The following is a 25,260-nucleotide window of genomic DNA, read 5'->3' as shown; positions in this document are numbered from 1 at the left end:
TGAAAAAGAAAACTTTATGATACTGAAAAATAAAGAGCCAGAGGTTATGATTTGTTCTGTAGTTAAGCAATGCTAAATACCTCTAGCTTACCAACCAAACCTGCTTTATAATTACAAATCTAAAGTATACTCTCCAGTGCAAAAGTCTGTCCAATAGTGTAACAGGTAGTAACTAGTTTTCATTCATTGTCAGTGAGCTCCATTAAAACTACCAGATTGTAAATTGCTGCTTTTGCCTTTTTTAGTCACAGAAAGACACTTCTGTTTGAAGCTTAAATTAAGTATATTTGCAAGTAATTCTTTAGTGTGGTTGTACTTTCTCTGCTGTAATGTTTCCTTTTAAGTTTACATATCTTTCTTTTCTATTGCATCAAGACTTACCTACTGTCATATTTAAAACAGCTTTATTTTTATATCCTTAAATGTTTTCTGTATTGCTTGGGTGATAGCTACATTGTATTTTGGGGACTCTTAACTGTTTCCAGAAAACATTGACTATCACAATTTTTACTATGAAATAAAAAGGTGCTTCTTTCTATATTCAGACCTCCTAGGTCCTAAGAAAGCATGTTATTGTTATTTGCCATTTCAATAAAGGTAAGTTACACTATGTAATACTGGAAAGAAAGGAACCATAGTTTCTATAAAGCCACTAGCCAAATAGCAGTTAACTTTAAATTCTGGCATCCATGATGTCTGACTTCCCTTTTTCAGTATACTTATGGTTGGGAGAGCCCCATCGCCACCTGGCAAATTCATGAATGCAAACCACTGAGCATATGATTACATGAATGCAATTAATTTTGGCAAAAGAAACTTTTAAGAGCAAAAGAAGCTTTATCAACAATGAAAACATTTAACTATTTAACCATTTAACATTTAACCATTACTACCTCAGACTTTACACTTTTCAAATTACAAAGCATCATGAAACAAATTTTCTTTAAATCTGCATTTATAAAGTAGAAAGGCATAGAAAGACTTGTCCTTCATAAAGGACATGTAAGCATAATTTAATATTGACACAGCCTCAGTAGAATCTTTAAGTTGAACAGGTAATACTACAATGCATCCTGTAAATTATTCCATTGACCTTCTAAAACAAGAATAGCTTCTAGTTAATACTTGAAACAGGGTAACATACTTCAACAAAAGAAATTAAAAATAAAATTTTGAAAAAAAACCAGAAAACTCATGAGAGATTTCTGATTCATCAGAAAGATCTCATTAGCTGTCACGAGGAAATATTATTTAACTCCATTTGGCATAGAAGAAGGGGAATCTATCCAGCAACTACTCACTCACAGCTAAGACAAAATCAGCTATTGCTGGATCGAAACTGGTGAAAAATATTCTGTCAACAGTACCAGGTAGCTGGACAACAGATAAATTTACACCCTCAAAGTTGACTCTATGTAGGGAAATTAAAGCACAATAAGACTCAAAAAACCCCGAACAATACTTAAAACATTTATTATGAATGCACTGCTTTTAGAAAGTGTGTTATTCTTATGAGTATTATCACTGTCTAGCTACACTTACTTAAAGATCTGTTTAGCTAGAAGTCTTGAATGAAATAGCATTGTCATGAAGGATGAACTGTAGACAAAAACCATCACCACCTCATTTAGCAGCATAAAAAAATGGAGTAGTGTTATACATATAGTTGTCAAGGAATGGTTGGCAAAAGGAACCACAATGACCACAATAATGCAAAAACTAATTCAAAGCACACAGTTAGATTTGATAACAAAACATTTTCAAAATCCCAGTACTGATACAGAGAATACTTATATTACTAATTCTCAACTTCTAATTACTCATATTCTTTAGGCATGTGTGTGCATGTATTTTTATATATGCAGATGTATAACTTAACATACATATACGTGAATCCTTAATGTTAAATGAACTTTGGAGAACATAACAAATCACCAAAATTTAACAAACCATAACAAAATCAATAGCCATGTATTAAAAGAATCATAGGACTAGAATGATAACCAATTTTAAAATGCTTTCTTACAGAATTTGCTCAAGCTGCACATGCCTGGCATATTGCAGTGTTTCAATCCAGTTTCAGAAATAGTAAATAGGGTTATAAATGTAAGAATTAAGCTGTGTTTGTTACACACGTCATTTTCTTCTCTGTCAATCTTGAAATTTTTACAAATACCATTTACTTGAATCTTTTTAAATTCACCTGTGTGGATTTATTTATGCAATATCTTTTAATTAGAAGACCACAAATTGTAACAGTTACAGTTGAATTGTATCAGTTACAGTTCAGTCAGAATACAAAATTGCCCTTGACTCAAGAGCCAGTACAAGGGATGCTTTCAGCACTAAAGGACAGTTATTGCAAAATCAAAGACAGAATTAATAGGGGTCTTTCAATTTAACAGCAGTAGTTTAATACGCAGAGAGAAACCCAAACATACTTTTTTTTCAGGCCTTCAAAAAAGCCCCATAATATAGTGTACTAATAAATATACATTAAAAGATTATAAAATTAATAAAAACTAAATGACAGCAATAAAACATGGGAGATGTTTACATTCCTAAACATTTCATTTATAGCTTTTAAACAACACTGCAGACTAAGTTAAAAAAAAATGCAGCCTTTTTTGATAGGTTTGCAAGTTATTAAAGTAATGTCTACTGAAAGGCACCTCTGAGAATTTCTGTTTCAACAGCTAAAACTTAAGTCTTATCGGGAAAAGGATGGCAGCATAAAACCAAGTGTGTAAATACAGTTATACAGTTTAAAATTCTTAGTGCCTATCAAAATGAAAGCTCTTTGTTCCACTCTCCTTTAAACTGGCATGTATGGCTTGCTGTGAGAGGTACCTGATCTAGTCTGGAGATTGATGTGCTACCTATGGTGGAAGTGTACTGTTGTGAAAAGAAACATTACTAGGGAAGCAGTAGAACATTTCTTTTCCATGGCTACATTCCTGGGGATGCAAGATAGTCAAAACAAACCCAACTGTCATCACTAGTACACCGACAGCAAGAATCAGGCAGGATATGAGGTTATCTGAATGGTTCCATCGTTCTTTGGACAGCCTTAGATAACACGCTGTTGGGATGATAAAAACAAGTGGGGTAGCACTCAGAACTCCCTGTGTGTGGGAAACAACAATAAAAAAACCCTCATAAGCATGTATATTTAGATGTGAAAATGAAAAACCTAAATTTTAAAATGGTTGTGATTAGGTTGATGCAACAATAAAGCCAGAGAATAGAGGCCTTTTCCAGTGTTACTATATGGTAAACTTTCTTTTCAAAGTCACAAATAACTTACAAAAATATCTGTAAAAATATTTGAAAAAGTTCAGATTTATTTAAATGCTTTTGCTTTGTTGATACAGAATATTTTATGTTGCAAGTACTATTAAATCTGATTACCAGAAGTTTCTCAGCTATAGAAGTACAGTAAAAGTCCAAACATAATAGTTCTGCAATATTGTAACTGACTTAAAATATTTAAGATTGTTCCATGTAGGAGTCTAGATATAATACTGCCTAAAAAAAAAAAAAGTGGAAACATCATGTAGCAGTTCAAAGAATTCTGATCAATTTCTACATTTATGACCTGATTTAGGTTGACTTCACTATGAAAGCAAAGCTCCCTTTGAGAGAGTAGAACCTCCTCTCTTATTAAAAATTCAGGTCCTCTTTAAATGCTCTCTTAGATAGGGACAGATAAAAAGCAACTTCTTAAATGCTTTTTATAGTAAAGCCACGGCAGATTAACATGACCTACATGCCAATAGAAAGCATTTTTATGCAGAAAATGTTGAACATTTACTTTGTCATATACTTAACAAACACTATGTTTCAACTTAATTATGGTGAGGTAGTAATCCGGCCTGCTGAATATCTCTGCATCATTGTTTGTACAAACTTTTGTATATTTTTGTGGTAGAACCCGTTAACAATGAACAGTACAGACATCAAAAATAGGCACATGCACAAAGTATCTTCTTCATAAAAAGTGAGACTCTTAAGTATGTGAAGCAACACAAACCAGCAACCCAGTAAAAGAATAGCACAGCAAAATCTGTGGACCCTGCCCTTGATACCTGTATGACTGAATGGTTTCCTTGGGGAATTACCCCAGGGCAAACACAATGGCTTGTGTTCTGTTTTAAAACCAGAAAGCAGGAAAAAAGTAAGCAGAGTCAGAGAAACAGCAGCAAACGGTCTCTGTGGTGAAGAGCCAAAAGCTCTTCTGCTAGACAGAAAGCCTTCTGAGAAGACAGATCATATTACTTTCACATATACAGACTGCCTATTCATATTTCTCTACTGGTGGATATCAAGACTGTTGAAGATCAACAAGGCCAAGTGCAAGGTCCTGCACATGGGTTGGGGCAATCCCAAGCACAAATACAGGCTGGGTGGAGAATGGATGGAGAGCAGCCCTGAGGAGAAGGACTTGGGGGTGTTGGTTGACAAGAAGCTCAACATGACCCAGCAATATGTGCTCGCAGTCCAGAAAGTCAACCATATCCTGGGCTGCATCAAAAGAAGCGTGACCAGCAGGTAGAGGAAGGTGATTCTCCCACTCTGCTCTCGTGAGACCCCAGCTGGAGTATTGCGTTCAGCTCTGGGGCCCCCAACATAAGAAGGAAATGGATCTGTTGGAGTGAGTCCAGAGGAGGGCCATGAAGATGATCAGAGGGCTGGAGCACCTCTCTTATGAAGACAGGCTGAGAGAGTTGGGGTTGTTCAGCCTGGAGAAGAGAAGGCTCTGAGGAGACCTTATAGCAACCTTCCAGTACCTAAAGGGGGCCTACAAGAAAGCTAGAGAGTGACAGGACAAGGGGTAATGGCTTTAAACTGAAAGAGGGTAGATTTAGATTGGATGTAAGGAAGTTCTTCACTGTGCGGGTGGTGCGGCACTGGAACAGGTTGCCCAGAGAGGTTGTGGATGCCTCATCCCTGGAAGTGTTCAAGGCCAGGTTGGATGGGGCTTTGAGCAACCTGGTCTAGTGGAAGGTGTCCCTGCCCATGGCAGGGGGGTTGGAACTAGATGATCTCTAAGGTCCCTTCCAAACAAAACCATTCTATGATTTTATGATGAATGAAGACTATTTTTTTTTTTTTTTTTAATATTCCCTTTGATTAAATGCACATTCTGTGCCAAACCAGACTGACTTAATCTGGTAAACCTACTTTGCTAACTAGTAGTCTAGGACTCAAGTAGACTACGTGAAAGTTCCAGCTAACCAAAAAAGTTACATACACTTGTGTTAAAACTGGTTCAAGGCAATAAATGCCTTGTGTGGCCTGCCTGGTAAGCTCCATCTGTGCTATGAGGTGATACCAGACACAGCAATGTTTACTGGCAAAGCAGTTTCCTCCTAAAAATCATACACTCAGGTTATGAAATTACTCAGTTTTGCTCCTTGCTAAGTCCAAAGCAGGGAAAAATTCCAGTTACTATCTCTGTGGTCTCACTACTACTGGTTCTTTCTTTCTTCCTCCCCACCTCCCTTTGTTTTTTGCCCCTTTGGCACAAGGCAGTCATTAGGATCTGCCCCAGTGTTTGGCAATTTGCCAACTTCATCAGAAGCAGGGATTAGAGAAAGAAATGCTAGATTCAGTCCTGCAATACAGTTCGGATGAGTATTTTGGTGATTTTTAAATACATTAGGTTAAGTCATAGCCACTTGCCATATCTCCAGAACTGTTGTAAAAGCCCTTCCCAACCATACGAACTTTACACCCTGAACTTGCTTTCTCTTTAATTATCTGATTTTGAAGCAGTGAATAATTTTTTTCCTGCTAACATTTCTACTGACTACTATGTCAAATTACATAAAATTTTCAGTAGAGCTGTGGATTTTGCAGAGTTCTGTTTTATAAAAAAGCGATGTATTAAATAAAAGAGTATACAGGTTCACTTACATTCAGCTCTAAAACTATTCCAAGGCAATCATACACTAATGATAGACCAGTCGCCACAGCAATGATAACTACTGTCACAACAATATGGAAAACTGTTGAGAGGTTCCCATGGAAAAACACATTGGCAATCACCTGAAACAGAACCACAATTTTAAACCTTGATTTTGCTCTTTATGTTAACAAACAGCTTATTCCAAGTCTTCTAACCTTAGGAAACTAAAAGAATGGGTGAGAATATACTGACTAAACTTTACCTATCTTGCTTCAAGAAAACATCTTCACCTGCTTCCAAAAATAAATCATAACAAGCATTACTAAAATTGCAAAACACTTGTAAGACTGACTTAGTTATACCTGCAGGATTTAGGGTATACTTACTTTCTTCTCATTTGCCCACTATAGAATAAAAACCACTCACAATTATTTATTGAACAGATGGATTTTCTAGATGGAGATACTTTCACAAACCACAACTAGTAAGCATGATAAATATGCTATTTTTGCCTATTCTCAATATGACAAAACCACTGGCATTTATGCCAAACTTGGAATTTTAAGAAGTTCTAATATTATTATGTAATTATTACTATAATATTGGATAATATTATAATAAATGTAATACAACATTATATTGTCAGAATCTAAGCAGTACAACTAGTACCTCATACTCATTGCATGTAGCAGGATAGGATATGCTGATTTTTATTACAGATTAAGCATTGAATTCAGCTACAATATGTATTAATAATGTGAGAATATTATTAATATATATCAACATTGTTGAAAGGAGAATGTAATAAATTCTTACCTCTCTGGTCACAAAACATTCAAGGGGGAAGGTCAGAATTACAGTAACTCCATAACAAAACCTTCCAAATGTAGCAAAGTTGTCGTCTCTACAGTAGTTTTCAAATATATCTCCTGAGGCATAGCAAAACATCAATTAGTTTGAACTTCATGTAATTTGCCTATTTGCAAACTGAAGTGTGAGTTACTGGAGTAATTGAGACTTTCTGATCCACTCTCCTGACACGTCAAGCAACTGTAGTTACAGTGACGAATTACATTCAGGAGGAACTTCCACCTTATCCTGCTAGTAGCAGTGTTTTTATTTCAAGTAGCATTTACTTTTCAAAAATATTTTAACATACACACATCAGAGTTTTTAATCTGTTATATTGCCCTTAGCACAGATTTTGTACAAGATGCTGGTGCTTGTTTAAATAAATATGTGACAGATTCAGAAAGAAAGTTGGTATGTAATAGATACATTTCCTTTAAAAATGTAATGCCTAGAACAACAACAATTACACAAGGAAGACCAGAGAGTTACCTCTCAAGAACTGCACTTCCCTGATAGTATTTAGTCACAGATGGTAAACTGCAGGATTTTAAATATTCTGACGCTGAAAGCCCATTATAAACATATGGATTATTGCCTAGCAAATCTTACATCTAACAACAAAAGCATTGCTAGAGAACCAAATCACCATCTTGCTTAGTGTTTACCACAAAGAATCTGGAATAATGATCTCTGAGGCACAAGAGACACTGCAAGACAGTGATCAGCTGATCTATCAGGTCTTTTCTACCCATTTACTATACCATCTTATGATTTACAACTTTTAGGATCACAATGGCACTGAAGAAGCAATAAGGTGTACTTTCACAGAAAACAGCCAAAAGATTTTGACAAGGGAGACAAAAGGTAAGACGGAACCTGCTTACAGTAGAGTCATATGCTGAAGGATACCTGCAGTCAGAGCTTTCTATACTCGAAATATCTCAGCCAGCTTGCACTTAGTCTAGCTACAGTTGCATCTAGGACAGTAAGTTATTCTGCATAAACAGCACTGGAAGCAGGAAAAAAGGACAGATCAACCAGTAACCCCCATCCTACAATTCCTCTGTTCTCAACTACATGCTGCTGCTCATCAGGAAAGGAAAAAGCTTGGAAGCCGCCTTCTACAATTTGGAACAGCACTATTAAATAACAGAAAATCTGCTTGCTTATGAAATGTGTATTTTTTCCCCAAAGAAGCTAATGCACTGAACAAATTTGCCTTGTTCTTCTGAAAGCACCTTTTCTACTTCAACAAAATGATGTTAAATAGTATGATGTAACATTGATTATATATATTTATACTTATTCATATACCCACAGAGGTGACAGTAGGATTAGTTACAGCAGAATAAGCTGTTGTAAAGATAGGAAATATCTCTAAGTCAGAGCTAGGACGCTATATTAGCATAGACAGGAAAAGATACAGGAGAATGTATAGAAATATATGCCAGGTACCCTGGAGAAAAATCAAGGCAATTTTTGTTCGTACTGCTCTCTGATAGTGAACCATTTGGCTAAGTTATAGATGTTTAGTCCTCAGAAGTATTTTGATTATGGAAGTATTCAAAGGGGACTTTCACCTGTGAGGCTTACACTTGGGAATCTGATGCCTGTTAGCACATAGCTGACATCTTTGTATCCTGTTTTGGGTTTGGGGTAACTACAAAGACTGTCCTAATGATTTCTGTCCAAACATAGTGACTGTAAAACTGCCAAAATCATACTAAGATATTAACAGCAAAAGTCAGACAGAAAGGTGGAAATGTAAGGATTACAGCAAGCAACGAAATTGAGGGATTAAGCAGTTTACCTTCTGTGTATCCTGTAAAAGTCATATATCCACACGCAGCGAACACTATACTGATAACAACGGCAAGTGAGACAGACACATGTGTGACTCGAGACCAGTTCTTTAACGTGGGTTCTTCCAGAGACCCATATATTAAAAAGCTGTTATGGTTGCAGATGAATGCTGAAACAGACATGACAGTTAAAGCAAATGTATGAATTCATGCATATAAAATAAGTTTACAGAGTGTATATTCCAAGGTAGGAGAGACACAGCACAGTTTGAAGCCACTCATTAAATACAAACATTAATCCTGCAATGAGTGGCAAAGATAAATGGCTTGAACTTTCACTTACTTATTTGATTTGATGAAGGTTTATATTCATCCTGAGATTATTCCAATTACATTACCCTAAAATGCCATGCTGTTTCCCACCCTCCACACCTCCATTCCACCTCTGTTTCCTCTTCCTACTTTTCTTTTGCTTAAGAACTCAATAGCAATTCTGAGATTTTTTTTTTTTAAATTCACAGAGACATTTGCTGCTTTCAGACTTTCTATAACATCCATTTTAGGCAGCAGCAAGCATTGGGAGGCCTCAGATTATCACAGCATTAACAAGAAGTAATATACCAGACCCTGCAGGCAGGAACAGATTTTAGAATGAGGATAATGGAGGAGAGTTGAGACTCACCTAAATGATTCATTGTGAGAAACGGGAAGCAACAGGCCCTCTCTAGCAAATGTATGCATTGCAGTCTAAGATTTTTCTGTTAGAGGTTATCTAAGAGAACACAGAATGATCACAGCCTCCTCAGTTTATCAAACTAACCCTGTTGGTGCAGGTGTTTTAAGATGACCCAGGCAGTTGAGCTGGATTCACATGCCACACCACTGCCTCTGCTACAGTGGCAATAGCCTCTAAAGGCAGATGGGCAATGGATGGGGATAATGTCTTAAACCATAACAATTAAATTCATATAGATGACTCCGTCAATTTTTTTTTTTTCCTAAATCAGCTTAACATGAATATAAAAAAAAATTTAAAAATGCAATTTCTAGACCCAAATATTAAATAATTTCTTACAGTTGATCTGAATATTGAAAAAAATTACTTACCAAATGACATCACCCCAACGGCTTGTACTGCATTTGATTTTGCAAATATCCATGCATTTTCTGATTTGGGACTAAAAGAGACATTTGTTTTCATAGATTATCCTGTTTTCAACTACCAGTTATTAAAAATAACTTATACTCAGAACTGCTAGTCAGATCTCCAGAACTCTCTGAAGTAGGCCACAGTGTTCATCAACACTAAGTTGAAACTAGGGAGATAACCTTCTCACGTCCCTTGTTTTGACTGAAATATTTCTGTAATCAGTTTTTACAGCCAAAAATGTGAGCCTGTTTCAGTGACCACTTTTGTAAATAAACTCTTGAAGTTATCATATACCAAGAAACACCAACAGGCAAGATAAAAGCTTTTACTGATTCTAAGTAAGGTTATCTCAACCCAAAATCTCTTCTGACTATTTAGAGACAAATTCTTCCTTTGAATTTGAACATGTAATCCATGCAGTCTAGAAATGCTTTTTTCCTAGGCTACAAATCAAGTGAGGCAGTTTGCCTTTCTTTACACCTGTTCTAACTATTCCTCATAGTAAAGGGATTCTGCTAGTTCCCAAAGGAGTGATAAATTAAAGCATAAGAGAATATATAGAGACTTTTATAATCAGGCAAGAATGTAATATCCCCCACATCTGCTCCTTTAAGATATGCCCACAATTTTGAACCTTTGGTGATTGTAGTTCTTAAAGGAGGACCACAGAAAACCATCAGAGAACTTCGTTAAAATCCATTTGATGCATGAACTTCCTCTCTGAATAAAGAGCCAAAATGAAGGAAAGGGGAAGGACATGAAACATCCTTTCAGGAACTACACTTTGCTAAAAATAATAAATGAAATTCACAAGCCAGTTGAATATTATATTTGTAATACTGAAGCACAGACAAAGGAACAGTATAAAGAAGCTTGCTCTCAAAAAGTTGGCTGCTGCCACATTTGATTGTTCTGTTTTTATTTAGAGGGAAAGCTGCTGTCACCTGAGGCTTTAGCTGCTATTTTCCTACTGCCCTAGAAAGCAGTACAGCACTCTGACATCACACACTGACATCAGTTCTGTGAAGGTAACAATGGCAGCTTTTTCTCTCCCTCTATCTGGTGATAACTAGCTGGGTTTGACAGCCGTAATGGCACACACTATGCTAGGTTTCATTGCTTTCAAATGTTTAAACTCCATCCCCACCCCCTAAAAAGAAAAAGAAGACAAAAAATATGTAGCTGTTTCCCCTTTCAGGACTCATTATCTTACTATTTCTTGAGAGCTCAAATAGTCAATCCAACCTTTTCCATATTAAAAAAACAGTTTTACAGTATCTAATGCACATTTAGTTCAGACTCAGAGCACCTTTTCAGCTCTTAAGCTGTGGCTGCTAAGCTTAACTTTGAAGTGAACAGAACCTGAGCATCAAAGTCAAGTTCATTTTTGTCCTCAGATGCAGTATATTGACTTGACTACTGTAACGTACTGCTTCTAGACTTATGCAGCTGAGTATGGCCCTCCTAAAACATTCTCAGACCCAGCATGTAGATGTAAGAAATACTATGGATGAAATATAGATATCTGGCATTTCTCTTGTGAAACAGGAGTTCTGACCTGCTACAGCTGCTGTAGTTCCTTATATAGTCTCCCATAACCTGATGCCACTGATTTCAAACCACTCGAGATGTCTGTGGACAATTCATATTCATAATTTTGAATGCATTATTTTTCAAGAAAACTTCACATCTGATTGGGGGGGGGGGGGAATCAATAAAATTTCAAAATAACAATAGAATACAGAAAGCTAACATTACAACTGTTCCATTCTGTAACCACTAGAGGTCAGCTTTGATATCAAACATGCAGAATGAACTTATTTTTTTTTATATTATTCTTTGACAACAGAATTTGTGGAAGTGACCTTACCTCCTTTTCTATTAATAATTAACACTTAGATAATCTATAAACCAAAATATTTTTAAAATGCACAGAAATAAAAAATGCTTTTGTCTGAAACACATTTAATTTCTGTAAAAAAGTTACATCTCGTGCAACATTATAGCTATATTATAAGCTCCTACAAACAGGAATTTAAAAAATGGAATGTAGAAAGCATGTGAATTTCAGTTGAAACATTTTGAAGAAAGTGGCCAATCAATTTAAAAAATAAAAATAAAAATCACAGGAGCTAGTTTTCCCCCTCCACAGTGTTCACTTATGCACTAGCAATATGCAACAGACCAAAATATAGCTTTGCTTTATGGATGAATAAAAAAATCACATTAGAAGTATTATTGGGGGGGGGGGGGGGGAATCCAAAAGAACAAAATCCTGCTTATTTAGCAGCCTAAGAAGATAAATTCCTTCCATTCTAGTTGCGGAACTGAGGAAGAATTTCAGATTCATGATTTGAACACTACCAGCAGATTGCAATGTTATACAATGCATGCTGGTACAGATGACATATGCAACAGTATGTGACTATTTCTTACAGTAAGGCAAATACTGCTGCATGTGTTTTGAAAAACATTTTCATACCGTGTGAATAGATGGATCTTGCACAGATGTGGTACATAAACTAATTGAAAGCAACACAGTAAGAAATTTCATTTCTGACTGTTTAGAACTAAGAGTCAACAGCTCTAGAGTTCTCACTGTATCAACAACAAATCACCCTCAAGTCCAGTCTGCATACAGGACAGACAGACTTATGCATAGCTCCTGGAAAACGGTGCAGGTGACACAAAAGTGACTATATAAAATAAGACTTCAGACTGGGAAAGAGAAAACTGTGTCAGGAAACAGTAGCTGTTAGTTATGGAAGAGCCATACATTGAACAATCACTTAAAATTACTTACAAGACAAAGGGTACCCAATGGAAATATCAAATATCAAGTGTCAAGGTAAACATACATACATTCATATAAATATATGTCTGTGTAGGCAGATGCATACACAGGCTGATAGAGTCTGTCACAAGAATACCAGGTAACACTATACTTGTTCTGCTTTTTCAATCCTGCTGCTACTGTTCAAGATGGATTTTTTTTTTTACATTTTTTTTTTTTTTTTTTGAGATGGACCTTTGTTCTAACCAGTTTGACCTACATTCTTGTTAGGAATTGTTAGGGGAAGATTTTAACTGCTGCTCATACAAGAATAGCAATAGCTGCAAATATCCATGGATGACAAAACCAGATAGCTTACTGCTCCTCACTCAGTGTATAAAAACAAAGGCTATGCCTGCATGAACACAAAGTTTTTTTCATGCTGGAGAAGGAGAAGTAGTTAGATAAAACACAATTAAATGAAAGTTAACAGAAGAAATACGTTTGTGATACTAAATGTACTTGTTGAGAGCTGTACCGTCTATCACACATAGCAGAAGTCGTAACACAAAGTAAAAGCTGAGAGGTAATATAACTGTGATCCTTGGAAGAAAAATAATAAAAGATTGAAAAAAAAGACATTCCAAGGGAGATCCCAGACAGGAAAAAAAATCTCAGCTGAAATTCAGACAACAGCAAGACAGACTGACAATAAGAACTGTCCTTAGGAAGGTAGTGAAGCCTAGCAATGAAGAAAGCCTAGAGGTTAAGAAAATAAGACTCTACTCAGTCTTCAGTATACTTAAGGGAAAGTATAACACAATAACCATGCTAGTGAGTTTAAAAAAGTTTTGAAAATATTCGTGTTTACCTACATAAGAACAGGCGAAAATGAAAAGAACAAATGAGCCAGGCAAAGGTTAAGACCTCCTAATGAGGTAAAAGGTATTTCACATCCAGATCATGAGTAAGAGTTGGGCAAATTTGTTTGGTGGTCTAAAACAGCATATCTTCTACTTCTTGTAAAACATTTACAGTATAATATTGCCCATCTAAAGATCCATGTTATGCAAAATATCTTTTCTGTCATTTATGTAGAAATGCTGCCAAATATAATACAGCAACAGAGTGCATCAGAAGCAAAATATCTTTAAGAATGGCAAGAGAAACATACATCCCTGATCTGAACCCAGCTCACAGGTATGAAACACTGACTGAAGAAAAAAAAAAAAAAAGTTCATTTCTAGAGAGGAAGCAAAGTCATATGTTTGACAGGGGGGCTACATGCTTGAACGAGCAAAAGAGTTCCATTGTTTTGGATTGAAGATCAGTGACAAACCACCAAGTTTAGGTGCAAACCAGCAGTTATCAAAATAATCCAAGAACACATGGCAGATTAATTCAGGTTTAATTCAATGATTTAGACATTTAGGAAATTAATTGTAAAATTTCAATTCAATTCTACTCTAAGATAAAGCATCTTTTTAGTTTTTGTTTAATCTTTAAGTTTAGAGACACTGAAAAAGTTTTTAGATGCTGAATATAATTTAAATCAATATAATGGAAAGAAAATGAGTAATGCTCACATCAGCCTTGAATATTATATTAATCAGTCATCTTGGTTGTTAAAAAACACAGACGAGGTAAAACTATGTCAGCCCCACTTAATTACAGCTGCTTTAACTCCTCTTTCTTCCTTAATGAACTACTTAAGAGTTCTGTAAATATGCAGTAGCTTAGTTTTATTTTTTAATTTCATCACCCATTAAATTTTATCTTGCTTACTATTGGATTATTATGAAAGAAAGAATCAGCTTTCTACTTTCAAGTTATTTTCCTGACCACTTGGTGTTTCGTTCCTGTGATCAGCGGCCAGCTGAGTAATTCTCACATCCTATTTATGTGTAGCAGATAATCTTGAAGATTTTCCAAGAGAAATATGTATTATGCAGACACTGACATCATGACATTCTTTCCAAAAGAACACCAAATAAAAATGATCCATCTTCATAAGCTATATAAAATATTGCTTTTTACAGTAATTAACGTTATTTTCAGCTTTGAAGCATGAAGTTATTCTATGCAGTATTTACATGCTGCACATTCACAGTTTGAGATAATTCTAACCCATTGTTTTTGATCACAGTAGAAAAACACCCAGCTATTAGCAGGTGGAAATAAAGTAAAGAATGGATTATCAAAATTATCTTAAACTTGAGATTAAACTCTGGGTCCAGAATTTAAAAAAAAACCTGGATTTTATCTGCAGGTTTATTATGTCCTTCAGTCAACAATAATCATATGGATGATATTAATCAAAAGCAAAATTGGGAAAAAAAGTACTCGAGTTTCATATTTGTCATAAGAGGAAATAAATTAAACCAAGTAATCCCTCATCATAAATACTTTTTTTTTTTCCTGAGCACTAACAAGAAAATAACATCCCTACAATGTCCCTGAACAACCAGCCCCACTCCAAAGCAACTAAAAATAAAATAAATAAAAATGCAATACTCCAAAGACTTATAATTGCTGTTTTCAACCTACAGTTTCAAGCATATCAAATCATTAAAAACAGTAATAAAGTTGTCTAACACATTGCAGAAGGTTTCTAGGAAATAATATTTTCTGTTGTCCAAATAATAGATACAATTTTCAACTGGAACATGGATTGAATTTAAGCAGAAAGACAGTTTTATCATCCCCAGATAATCTTGTTGTACCGCTCAAAGGGAAGCAATCTTCACTTTGAAAAATGTAAAGGTAAGTGAGAGAGTAATTATCAAATTGGGAAGATAACCAAACAGGATTCCAGTGGAAACTGACCTGACTGCAGCACTTCTGAATGTACTGAGCAGTAACTTGAATGATGGAACAAAAAGTAAGAAGCATCCTTAACAGAAAGCATGAAATGTGCAGTTAACACAAGCACGCTAGAGAACAGTGTGAAAAAAGAAAATCATAAATATGTTGGTAAATGGAGAAATAATCTGATAAAGCAGTATTCAATTCTGTAATGACAAATTTTACAGTTATTCAGAGGGAAAAAAAAGGCTTCACGAGAACAGAGGAGGGTGGCATAAGAAAACCCCACACTTCATGAAAACAGTAAAAGAAAGGAAAACTTGCCAGCTCGCATTTCTGCAGAGAAAGGCCTGGTGCTTCTATTAGACTGCAAACTCAAGGCATGTCCATAACGTCACGCTACTTTCCAAAGACGCAAACATCAAACTAGGTTACATAAACAGGAGTGTGGCAATCCCCAAAAGATACAGTTGAAAGGGACCTCAAGACACTCCGCATGTAAGATACATTAATCTTTCTTCTCTGCTCCTCGATGGGAATGCCACAGGCAGTTGGGGCACCACCATCTCACTTTAATTTGCAGAGAACTTGAGTCAGCCATTGAGAATGATCAATAGCACAGGAAATAACAAGCAAGAGAAACACTGAAGGAACTGTGTTTAGTCTATAGAAAGGATCAGCAAAGGGGAACAAGTTACAGCTCTTTACAGCTGTTTGTTAAGCATTTGAAAAAGAACGAATAGTTTGCTGTCCATGTCCACTGTGGTTAGGCCAAAAAGCATCCAACATGAAATGCAGTAAGAGACTATACGATACACATTTAGGAAGAATTCATAAGAAAAGGCTAGTTAAGAACTGGAATGGGAAATCATGGAATTGCCAAGAACAAACTAGACAATCAACTGTCATCAATGACAGGCATACAATCAGTTCTGAAGTGTAACAATGGCTTTATCTAGGATTGTACAAATTCTTTTCCTATATGACAGATCTAAGCACTGTTTCATAATAATAATTTTTTACATCTCTTTGAAAACACCAACTTCTATTGTATTTTCATAAGGGTTTACAGTAAATGCGTTATGTGTTTCACTTGTTATAACACTATGATGAGAGCCCTATTAAAATGTATTAGTGTTCTTTATTCTCATTGTATAAAAAGAGATGGCATACCATTATACCATTAACAAAATATTAGAAGAGGATTAATAAAGTATATGTCTATTTCTAACTGTAAAATACAAATAGTAAAAATATTAAAAATAGACATTGATAGAATGTTTGTGAGGCAAAATATCTGATTAACGGTTTATCAGCTTGCTAGATGCATTTTGAAAACAATAGTGTAAAGGCAAAAACAGAAGTTTCTAAAGAATTAAAAAGCAAAACTTCAAGAATCACTCAAAACCCAACATTACTTGTTGTAAGAAAAAATAAAACCATGCCTTCCATATTTTTTCAGTGCATCACAACCGTTGAGAAGAAATGTCACCCTAGTAACAAGGTCATCAGTAACCATTAGATAGATTATATATATGTACATATAATATATATTTAACCATTATATATAACCATTCTTTCTTTTTTGACAGGGGATTTTGAGATTACCCTTTCAAATACCCCTTTAACACACAGCATGAAAAACATGCTGCTTCAGCAAGATGGTGGGGGGGGCAAGTCCCACACTATTCTGAGGGCATCATTTTATGGATGATAGACAACATCATCTGGTACAACCTTAGAAACTGCTATTCTAGCCATCTTCCTAGCATTAAACATGAATATCCTGCAACTAACCCAAGTACCATAACAGTCAGACAAATTAACAATTATGCGTAACACTGCTGAAAATCATGGTGGAAAAATCCATTTCTTCAAGAAACATTAGAAATACTATATAAAACTATTCCAATAGATAAGTAAGCATTCAGCACCCACCACATTAATATATTTTCATATGTAAAGGATAAGGAAAAAGGCAGACCTTCTAGGCCATAAGTAAAGATAATAGATTCATAACACTTCGTTGCAATATAATTATAAAAATATTGCCACATGTGTACTAAATTGTCTAGAACACTCCAATGTCCAATGTTAAATACTACTTTCACAGTATGAGTGCTGGAAAACAGTTTTGCATACTTATATTGTTTTCTCACTTGACAGAATAAAGTTCTTATTATTGTGTTCTCTTTTTTCTTTTCATTATTTGTATTCAGCTTTTATTATGAAATCATTATATTAACAGAAAAAGAAATATTCCTAAGACACTATCTATTTTAAGATTTTCAATATCAGCTGTCTGACAATAATGGACAAAATTAAAGATTTCTCAAGTGAGAAACAACCTCACAGGCCCATTCAGGAGCCACCTGCTATTAGCCATACCACCTGCAATTTCCAATTAACCTGTAGGTTTTTTGAGACTTTTTCTAAATTTGCTTACATGCAATAGAAGAAAAAAAAAAAAAGAGATAAAGTATGTTTTAGCAGTTCATTTTGTATTGCTGCTAATACAGGTTTATTTTTTCAATTATCTGTCTCTCCCGAAACAGCCATGTTCCAAAACTATGCACCTATATGTAATAGTGAAATAACAGATTACATATGATCAAAAATTCACTTTGTAGCAAGTGGATGAATACTCACACTTCTGGACTGAATGTTACTGTTCTCACCATTACAATAATCAAGATGACAATGGTTAAAATCAGAGAAATAAGTGATACCTGTAAAGGTAAAAACATGACTTCAGTCAGTAAGCTGCTGAAAGGTTGTCCTCTTATTAAGCAGCATAACGTATAATGTACTTTTTTTTCCTAAGAATAATTAACAACCAAGTAAAGTTCTAAATATCACATCAAATACTTATAATTAGAAAGCTTGTCCTATATCATCATCTTTTAATTTGTTATTCTTTTTGAGTAACTAGCCAATTGCAAGTCTTTGTCTAATTTTAAGTGATACTCCCATTTAAACATTTCTAATCAACAGTGCTCAGCATTTCAAGATCAGGCCTGTATCAACCAGTGTTTACAAGATTTAAGTTCTACTAGCAGTAGATGGAAAAACTCCAGCAATTCATATGGAGACCAAAGTTTTGCTTAAACTGTTCCAAGTTTTCTGATCTTTCTTAGGACAGAAGACAGTCTGAACTTTTAAAATATTTAACATGCTCTAGCCAGATGTAAATGAGTTCAAATACATTAAGTTATGACTGACACTTATTTTCTAATGGCATACAGAAAAGTAAACCAAAAATCAACTGCTATTATGATTTACCTTTCCCAGTTTTGCTATGTCTCGATATAAAGATATAGGCAAGGTAAAGACGATGGTGGTAAGAAGAATTATGAAGTGACGGTCAGTAAGCACATTATCTGGTCCAACTAAAGCAAAAAAGAAAATAATTTATTTCTCCAAGAGACTGACATGAGGAACAGATTAGTTATATTTGAAAGGCTAGGAGTAACAAACTCTGATGTTGATCAGGCTTTTATCTCCTTTACTTAAGCTAAGTAACACTGAAATAAAGACTAGGCATTAACTAACCTTGAGGAAGCCATACACAGCATGTACATAATCAGAAGAATTCTGCAAATTCAAACCAAACGCTTAACATATGGGATATATTATACCAAACTTTGGAAGCCTGGCATTTCTACATATAGATTAGTATTTCTTTCATCATGTCTGGGTCAAGTAAAGCATTCTGTTACTTCTTTCTGCCATTTACTCAAGGATTTTTTGACACTGTGTGTTGACATCAATTACTGTGCTGTTCAAGATAAGCAAATTCTTAAAGAATGACCCTAAATAAGTTAATTTTGAGGTTTCTTTTGAGCACCTCCTTTCTTGCTGTCAACTGGCTTACACTGGCAAAACACAGATTATCATGTGAAGGCAACAATAAGGTTATAATACTCCCTGCAATCAGTGGGATTTATTTGTACAACTGGTAGTTTTTTTCAAGCCAATGACAACTTAAAATAAAACATATCTCAGTTTCAGTCAGGCTACCATGAATCATGGGCTTGAATGAAAGCTTGCTGAATGATTACAGCTGGAAAGTGACTGGCAATTGACATGAAAAGTCTGTGTTCAGTTCCCTCTATTCTTTGGGAGATTATAATGCTTTCCCACCTCTTTCCAGGCAGGCATTCTACCAGCCAGTGAAAAGATGTGCCATGCCGGGGGTTCCTCCTATTACAGAAGTCATATTGTATATAAAATATTAGACATTCACTATCACTATCAACCTGATCAGGTATTCACAGAACAACAGAGTGCGACAGTTAAAACTGCATCCACACATTGCAAGCTTCACCTGCTAAAAATCATAGTTCTCTTGCGGAAATCAAACAGTTCATACAAATACTAACTTCCACTTCATTGCAGACTTGTTCTTTTTAGTTTAATATCCCACTGAAGAATGTTTTAACTTTGTGCTAAAGTAGATGGCAAACATGCACACAAATTGCTCCACTGATTCTGCTGTGAAAACTTACAGCACAGCAAGTGTAATGAATGAATTAAAAAGCTCTAAGTGCCACATCTGGTTTTGCAGTGAGTATCTAAGAGAACTGGAAGTTACATATGGAGTCCACGACCAACTATTAGACATATACTTAAGTAAGGATTAAATCCATTATATTATTTGCAAGTAATACAGAATTATTCACTAGATGAAGTGCAGTTTCAGTATTCAACTGATTATTATAGGAAATATCTAAAAAAGATGACAGATATGATGACCTTGGAAATATACCACTGTGGAAGATTCCTTCTATTTGCTTAGTATTTCGTTGAAGCATGTGGTCTCTTCACTGACACTGAGTCCAAGGATAACCAAGGACTAGGATTCATAGGTTTTATCTGAGAAAGACTTTTAAAAAAAAACCAACTCACCAAAACACACACATACAAATAAGCTTCAAGTTCTTAACTCGAACTACATTTAAGGGTAATTTAAAAGCAAAGTAACAGGTAATCCCTAAACACTTATGCTATACTCCTATCCAATACATTTGCCCTGTTCTGAATTTTTCAATGCATCTTACCTCCAGGAATTCTCTGAAAAACTTTAGTTAAAGTGTCTCCTGTTATTATGTTGTAACTGATCATAGCTTAAAGAAAATAAAATTTTTTGTTAGTACAAGTCAAATATGAAATATCTGATAAACATTTAATACACATATTTTGTAGACTTCAGGATTATATGCCACTACCCCTCTTGTACGAATTCTGGCTAGCACCAACAACTTCTCAAGTTTTAGGTTTAAAACAAAATTTAAAAAACTTCTTTAACACTTTCCTTTATTTCCTATCCTTTTTTTTTTTTTTTAAACAGGTACAACCTCAGCAAGAATCCAGTCCAGTAAGCAAGGCCATTGTGCTGACTTGCCATATAAACTTACTTCAGAAGATGAAAACTATGCTTTTTTAAAATTGTTTGTTTCTAACAGCAATTCTTTGCCAGTTTAATTCTAAATTCTTGTTTCTATTTAGTAAAGTTCCCGTGTTAGCCTAACAATCAGTCCTGCAATCAAGTGCACAGGACTTCTAGTTCATGTAAAAAGTTAGCAAAAGCTTTAAACCAGAAGGGAGGAGGAAATAGATGAAGATATCAGATATTGACTTCCATTCCTTCCTCTCGTTAATAAGAACTGTGGCCTTAACATTCATATTTCATTCCTATCTTACTCTACACTAGAAGTGTGTATATGCGTGCATGTGTGTACATATATACACACAAAATATATTTATATATTCATGTGGTCTTCACCATTTAGACAGCATACATACAGGTATTGACCTTAACTAATGCAGAAATATTCACTGTTGTGAAATTGTAACTCATCAACACTACTTAGAGAGATAAATTCAAGCACATACATATGCATAACTGGTTCCAGGGTAAGGACTGAGATCTTTACAATTCTTTTCCATATTCTTTATGAAGTAGTAATTATACTCTTTAAGTCAACATGTGTAACATTGTTGCCTGCAATAACAGTAACTTGAGTCCCTTAAAAATTTTGGCTATCTGTAATAAATTCAGATTGATTATTCCCAAAGCAGGAATTTTGATCTGGGACTCTGCGGTCAGAGTCCAGACTCTTGGTATCTCAAGTCACCACCTCTTGCAGCCCCATGTGTGAAAATACCAAGCTTATTTAAGATTTGATTTAATTATGTTACTACTGTAGGAGACAGATTCAGAATATCACTTCATTTTAAACTTCTGGTCTAATTAGTTCCTGCCCAGACTATACCTGTTTGTTCTTTTACTATTTCTTCTTCAAAGGGGTCTTGACTGCCCATTTCCTAGCAGCTCATTGGGTGTGAGCCTGAATTAATGCTTTTGAAGAACAATAACTGCACATAATATTCAAGCAAGATCTGCTCAGTGGCTTCTCCAATGACAGCAATACTACATCTTTGGAAAAATATTAATTCAATATAGTTCTAAAGTCATATTTTCCTTTTGCTTCAGGCACATCAAATTTGTGCTCTGTTATTCATTCTAGAACAGAACCTCTTCTTTGCTATATCTCATAGCTACTTTTGTCATTAAGTGTGTGATCATGAATGTCTCTGCTATTACATTTAAGTTCATTTCTATTATTCTGGTCCTCCAATTCATTGAATTCTTCCTCAATAGCTCTTCAGAAGACATCAAGTAAATTTTTTTTTTTTAATAGGAAAGAGGCATGTACAGTATATTCTTTACAGAGTTCTTAATATTTAACCAGTGAAAGAATGAGGAAATGTGAAGAACCTTGTTATTTATAAAACTTAAACATCTTACCAATAAATGGATATAAAAATTGAAGAGTTGAAAGAATTAGATAACCTACAAGACCATATGTTTTTCTGACCAGCTCTTGATAGGTGTTGGTACCGGAGAGGTTTCCTCCTTTGATCAGTAATATAATGGAATAATCTGTTAAAATATAGAATTACTGTTAAAGACAGTATGAGCCAACTTGTGGTTGGTTACTGCTCATCTTTTTTACTCCTTAAAAAAAAAGTCTGCAAAAAGGAAAACAGTGGCACTGGGAAGAGCCCGGATGAGAAATCTTGCACAGGATCTCAATCCACCAAACCCAGGAGTTACAGGCTCATATTGGAAGGAAATTCCAGCTTTCCCTCTTAGGGACAGCAGAAACAGACTCATTTTCATTGGTTTTCAGTATGGTCAAAGAAAATGAGAACTGTTATGAGCACCGAAAAAGGAAAATTCAATTAATAATGCAGAGGCTTCCTGAATGGATGAAGCCTTTGATTATATCCTGAAAGGGGGTAAAATGCAAGTACTGCCTGTGTCATGGTGCTAGAACTCTCAATCACTTTAGTCAGCTATTTATCTAAGTTTGTGAAAGATAAAGCCTGGGTAGTATTTTGTGTCTTCTCCATTGTTTATGATAAAAATATTATAAATATTATCATTGGATACTTTTAAAATAAAACACGCATAAAGTGATTTATCTGGAAAACCATGAAGCAATGTGCCTTAAGACAGAGCTGATGTCAAAGCAAAATTACTCCTAGATTGAACCCCAACTTTTTATGAAGCACAGTTTGAAATATTGCTGTTATGTCAAGCTATGCTTTAATATTCATTTGAGCACCATGGGATTTTCCAGTCCAGATTAGGTACAGCACAGAATTTATTACCTTAGTGCAGATGTCTTGACAGATAGTAGCTAGACCTCGTCTATTCCTCATCTGGCTTTCACTTAGCTTGTAATCTATGCTGCGATAGGAACAGTTCCTTTCTGTGAACAGTATCAGTGTTTATTATCTTCTGGGAATTACTAAAGTTACAAAATTTTCAGTGTCTTTACAAAGGACATCTCTAGCATTTGTTAATGTGAAAGCCAAACCAGAGATTCCCACGAGCTTATGCAATTCTTACACAATATATACTCACGCTATAATTGGGAGCAGACAAAAACAGAAATACAGAATTGTTCATTATCAATTATGTTGCATACTGAGCTGATCTTGTACAAGAAATATTAAGTCTTTTTAGCAAGGGATTTTAGACTCACAAAACTTGAAAAAGATTTATCATTAAATGACCTAAAATTGTATATGTCTGTCAATCTAGAACTACATCCAGCATAATTCAAAAACATCCCTCAAAATGAAATACTTTTCAATACACTTTTCAAACAGCTATTTGCCAATTATTCAGTAAAAACTATGGAAAATAAATGCTAATGTTATATACTTAGCCTGTACTTTAAATGCTACAAGTCAAAAAGTTGTAACTATAGTTATAATTTGCTTGTGCAAGATATACTGAGCCACATCTTTAACATAATAAAATGCTGAGTTTAATTCACAAGTTCTGGGCCTATGGCTATAAAGTCTTCAGAATACTTAGAAATGCAAAGGACGAATCAGGAAAGTAACTGAAATTCCTGAGCTATGTTTATGATACGATTTCATTAATGTATTTTGCCATCAGCCATAGAGAAAATTTTCCATTCATATTGAACATATTCCTTATGTTATATTGCCCTCTAGTCAAACATCAATCATTTATGCAGACCCTTAAATGATATTATAAGCAATGAAAAGCATCAACTGCTGCTCAGCATATGGGTAACATAATTTGTGCCATTCATGCCATTTTAAGACTTGAATCCACAGAGTCCTTACAAAAATTATCCTCTGATGGCAATGGATTTACTTATGTTTAAGTTTATTTACCATGTGATTTCAAAACTTGTCCCTTTTTTAAGGTATATCAATTTTTTTGGATGAATCATAATTAAATAAAATATTCAAAATCATAGTACAACCAAAAGTTTTCATTCTGTGGTATGTTTAAAAGAAGTGACATAAAACCCACTCAAGGATCAGTCACTTAATTAGGGTAAAAACAGTGGACTGCAACAGGTGATTATGAGGCATAAATAAGAGCTATTCTTCCAAATGTCACCTTGACCTAGTCTAAGAAACTAGGCTTTACGAAAATAAATTGCACACAAAAAGCAGCTTTATATGTTGTACGGTATAATTCTCTACTTTTACTAATCTGCTCAAGGGATTAGTGATGTAAGGAAAAAATTTGTCATTTTTATTGTCATAGATATACTTGTTTAAGGTAACATTAAGCTCAAGATCAGCTAAACATTGCAAGACTAATTTTCACTTTACAACAGAAACTTCTTTTAGAGTACCTGTGATACAGGCAACCCCAAATAAAAGCAGTACTCCTAGTGGAAAACCAGCTTCCTTCATTGAATATGGCAATCCTGTAAATAAAAAAAAGGAGAGATTATAGAAGAACCTTTCCAAATACTTGTGATGACCAAAATAAAGAAATATTCAGATTAATAAAAATGCTATTGCCCAAATTGGACCAACATGCTTAATAACCTCAGAAAGATGATTTTTAGTGGACAAAGTGTTGCCTAGGTATGAAGTTCAGTCAGCACCTGCCCAACCAGTTCTCTCTGATCATTATGGCAAAGAGGCGGTAGGGTATTTACCACTGTGAGATGTGATCTCAGCTGACACCTCTGCATTTTTGCATAGTAAGCAAATAAAAATAGGGAAAAATCTTTAGGAACAGCAGCAGAAAGTAAGACGACAGTATTATTCTCCAAACCGGATAGTCATACACGTATAAACAAGGCTGAACACAGGGTAGTGAAGAGAAGTATACTTACCTATAATGCCTGATCCTATGATAGAGTTGATAATGTTAAATCCAGCTGATGCCAGATCACTGTTTCCTCCTTTGTTCTTGGGCTTATTAACAAGGGCTGTTTGGTCATCTGTTTCTACCTATTTCAGGAAGACAATGATAACATTATACATGAGAAAAATAGGTGAGCACAAAGATTTTACACATAGTCTAGTCAAGATCAAAAAAAATTGTCATAGACTCAGATTTGTAGAGGTATTTTGATAACTAAATCCCATTTTTTTTCAGTGAGAAATCAAA

The 25,260-nt window shown here is 34.9% G+C and overlaps 1 protein-coding gene across 1 annotated transcript; it reads right to left on the bottom strand.

The window, feature by feature from the left end:
* Window positions 1-2,879: 2,879 nt before the first annotated feature.
* SLC38A11 (solute carrier family 38 member 11) lies at window positions 2,880-24,565 on the bottom strand. Its single transcript, XM_049803895.1, has 10 exons — window positions 24,491-24,565; window positions 22,105-22,239; window positions 20,354-20,419; window positions 18,576-18,682; window positions 17,943-18,022; window positions 9,673-9,743; window positions 8,574-8,735; window positions 6,728-6,840; window positions 5,920-6,051; window positions 2,880-3,125 (listed from the first exon to the last, which is right to left on the bottom strand). Exons 1-10 carry the CDS (start codon window positions 24,549-24,551, stop codon window positions 2,880-2,882), a joined length of 1,173 nt encoding a protein of 390 aa, XP_049659852.1. The 5' UTR covers window positions 24,552-24,565.
* Between the last annotated feature and the right edge of the window lie 695 nt (window positions 24,566-25,260).

This window comes from Accipiter gentilis, chromosome 1 (assembly GCF_929443795.1).
Source record: "Accipiter gentilis chromosome 1, bAccGen1.1, whole genome shotgun sequence".
In the NCBI taxonomy this organism is placed as follows: domain Eukaryota; kingdom Metazoa; phylum Chordata; class Aves; order Accipitriformes; family Accipitridae; genus Astur; species Astur gentilis.
The sequence above is the reverse complement of the archived record's forward strand: the minus strand, read 5'-3'. Positions and strand labels throughout refer to the sequence as shown.

Coding starts and splice junctions, on each gene's coding strand:
- SLC38A11 (XM_049803895.1), bottom strand. CDS start 24,551: ATGAAGGAAGCTGGTTTTCCACTAGGAGTACTGCTTTTATTTGGGGTT. Junction 9,744..17,942: donor GTAACATTCAGTCCAGAAGT/GTGAGTATTCAT, acceptor TGTCTCTTTTAG/TCCCAAATCAGAAAATGCAT. Junction 3,126..5,919: donor GAATAGTTTTAGAGCTGAAT/GTAAGTGAACCT, acceptor TCCCACACACAG/GGAGTTCTGAGTGCTACCCC.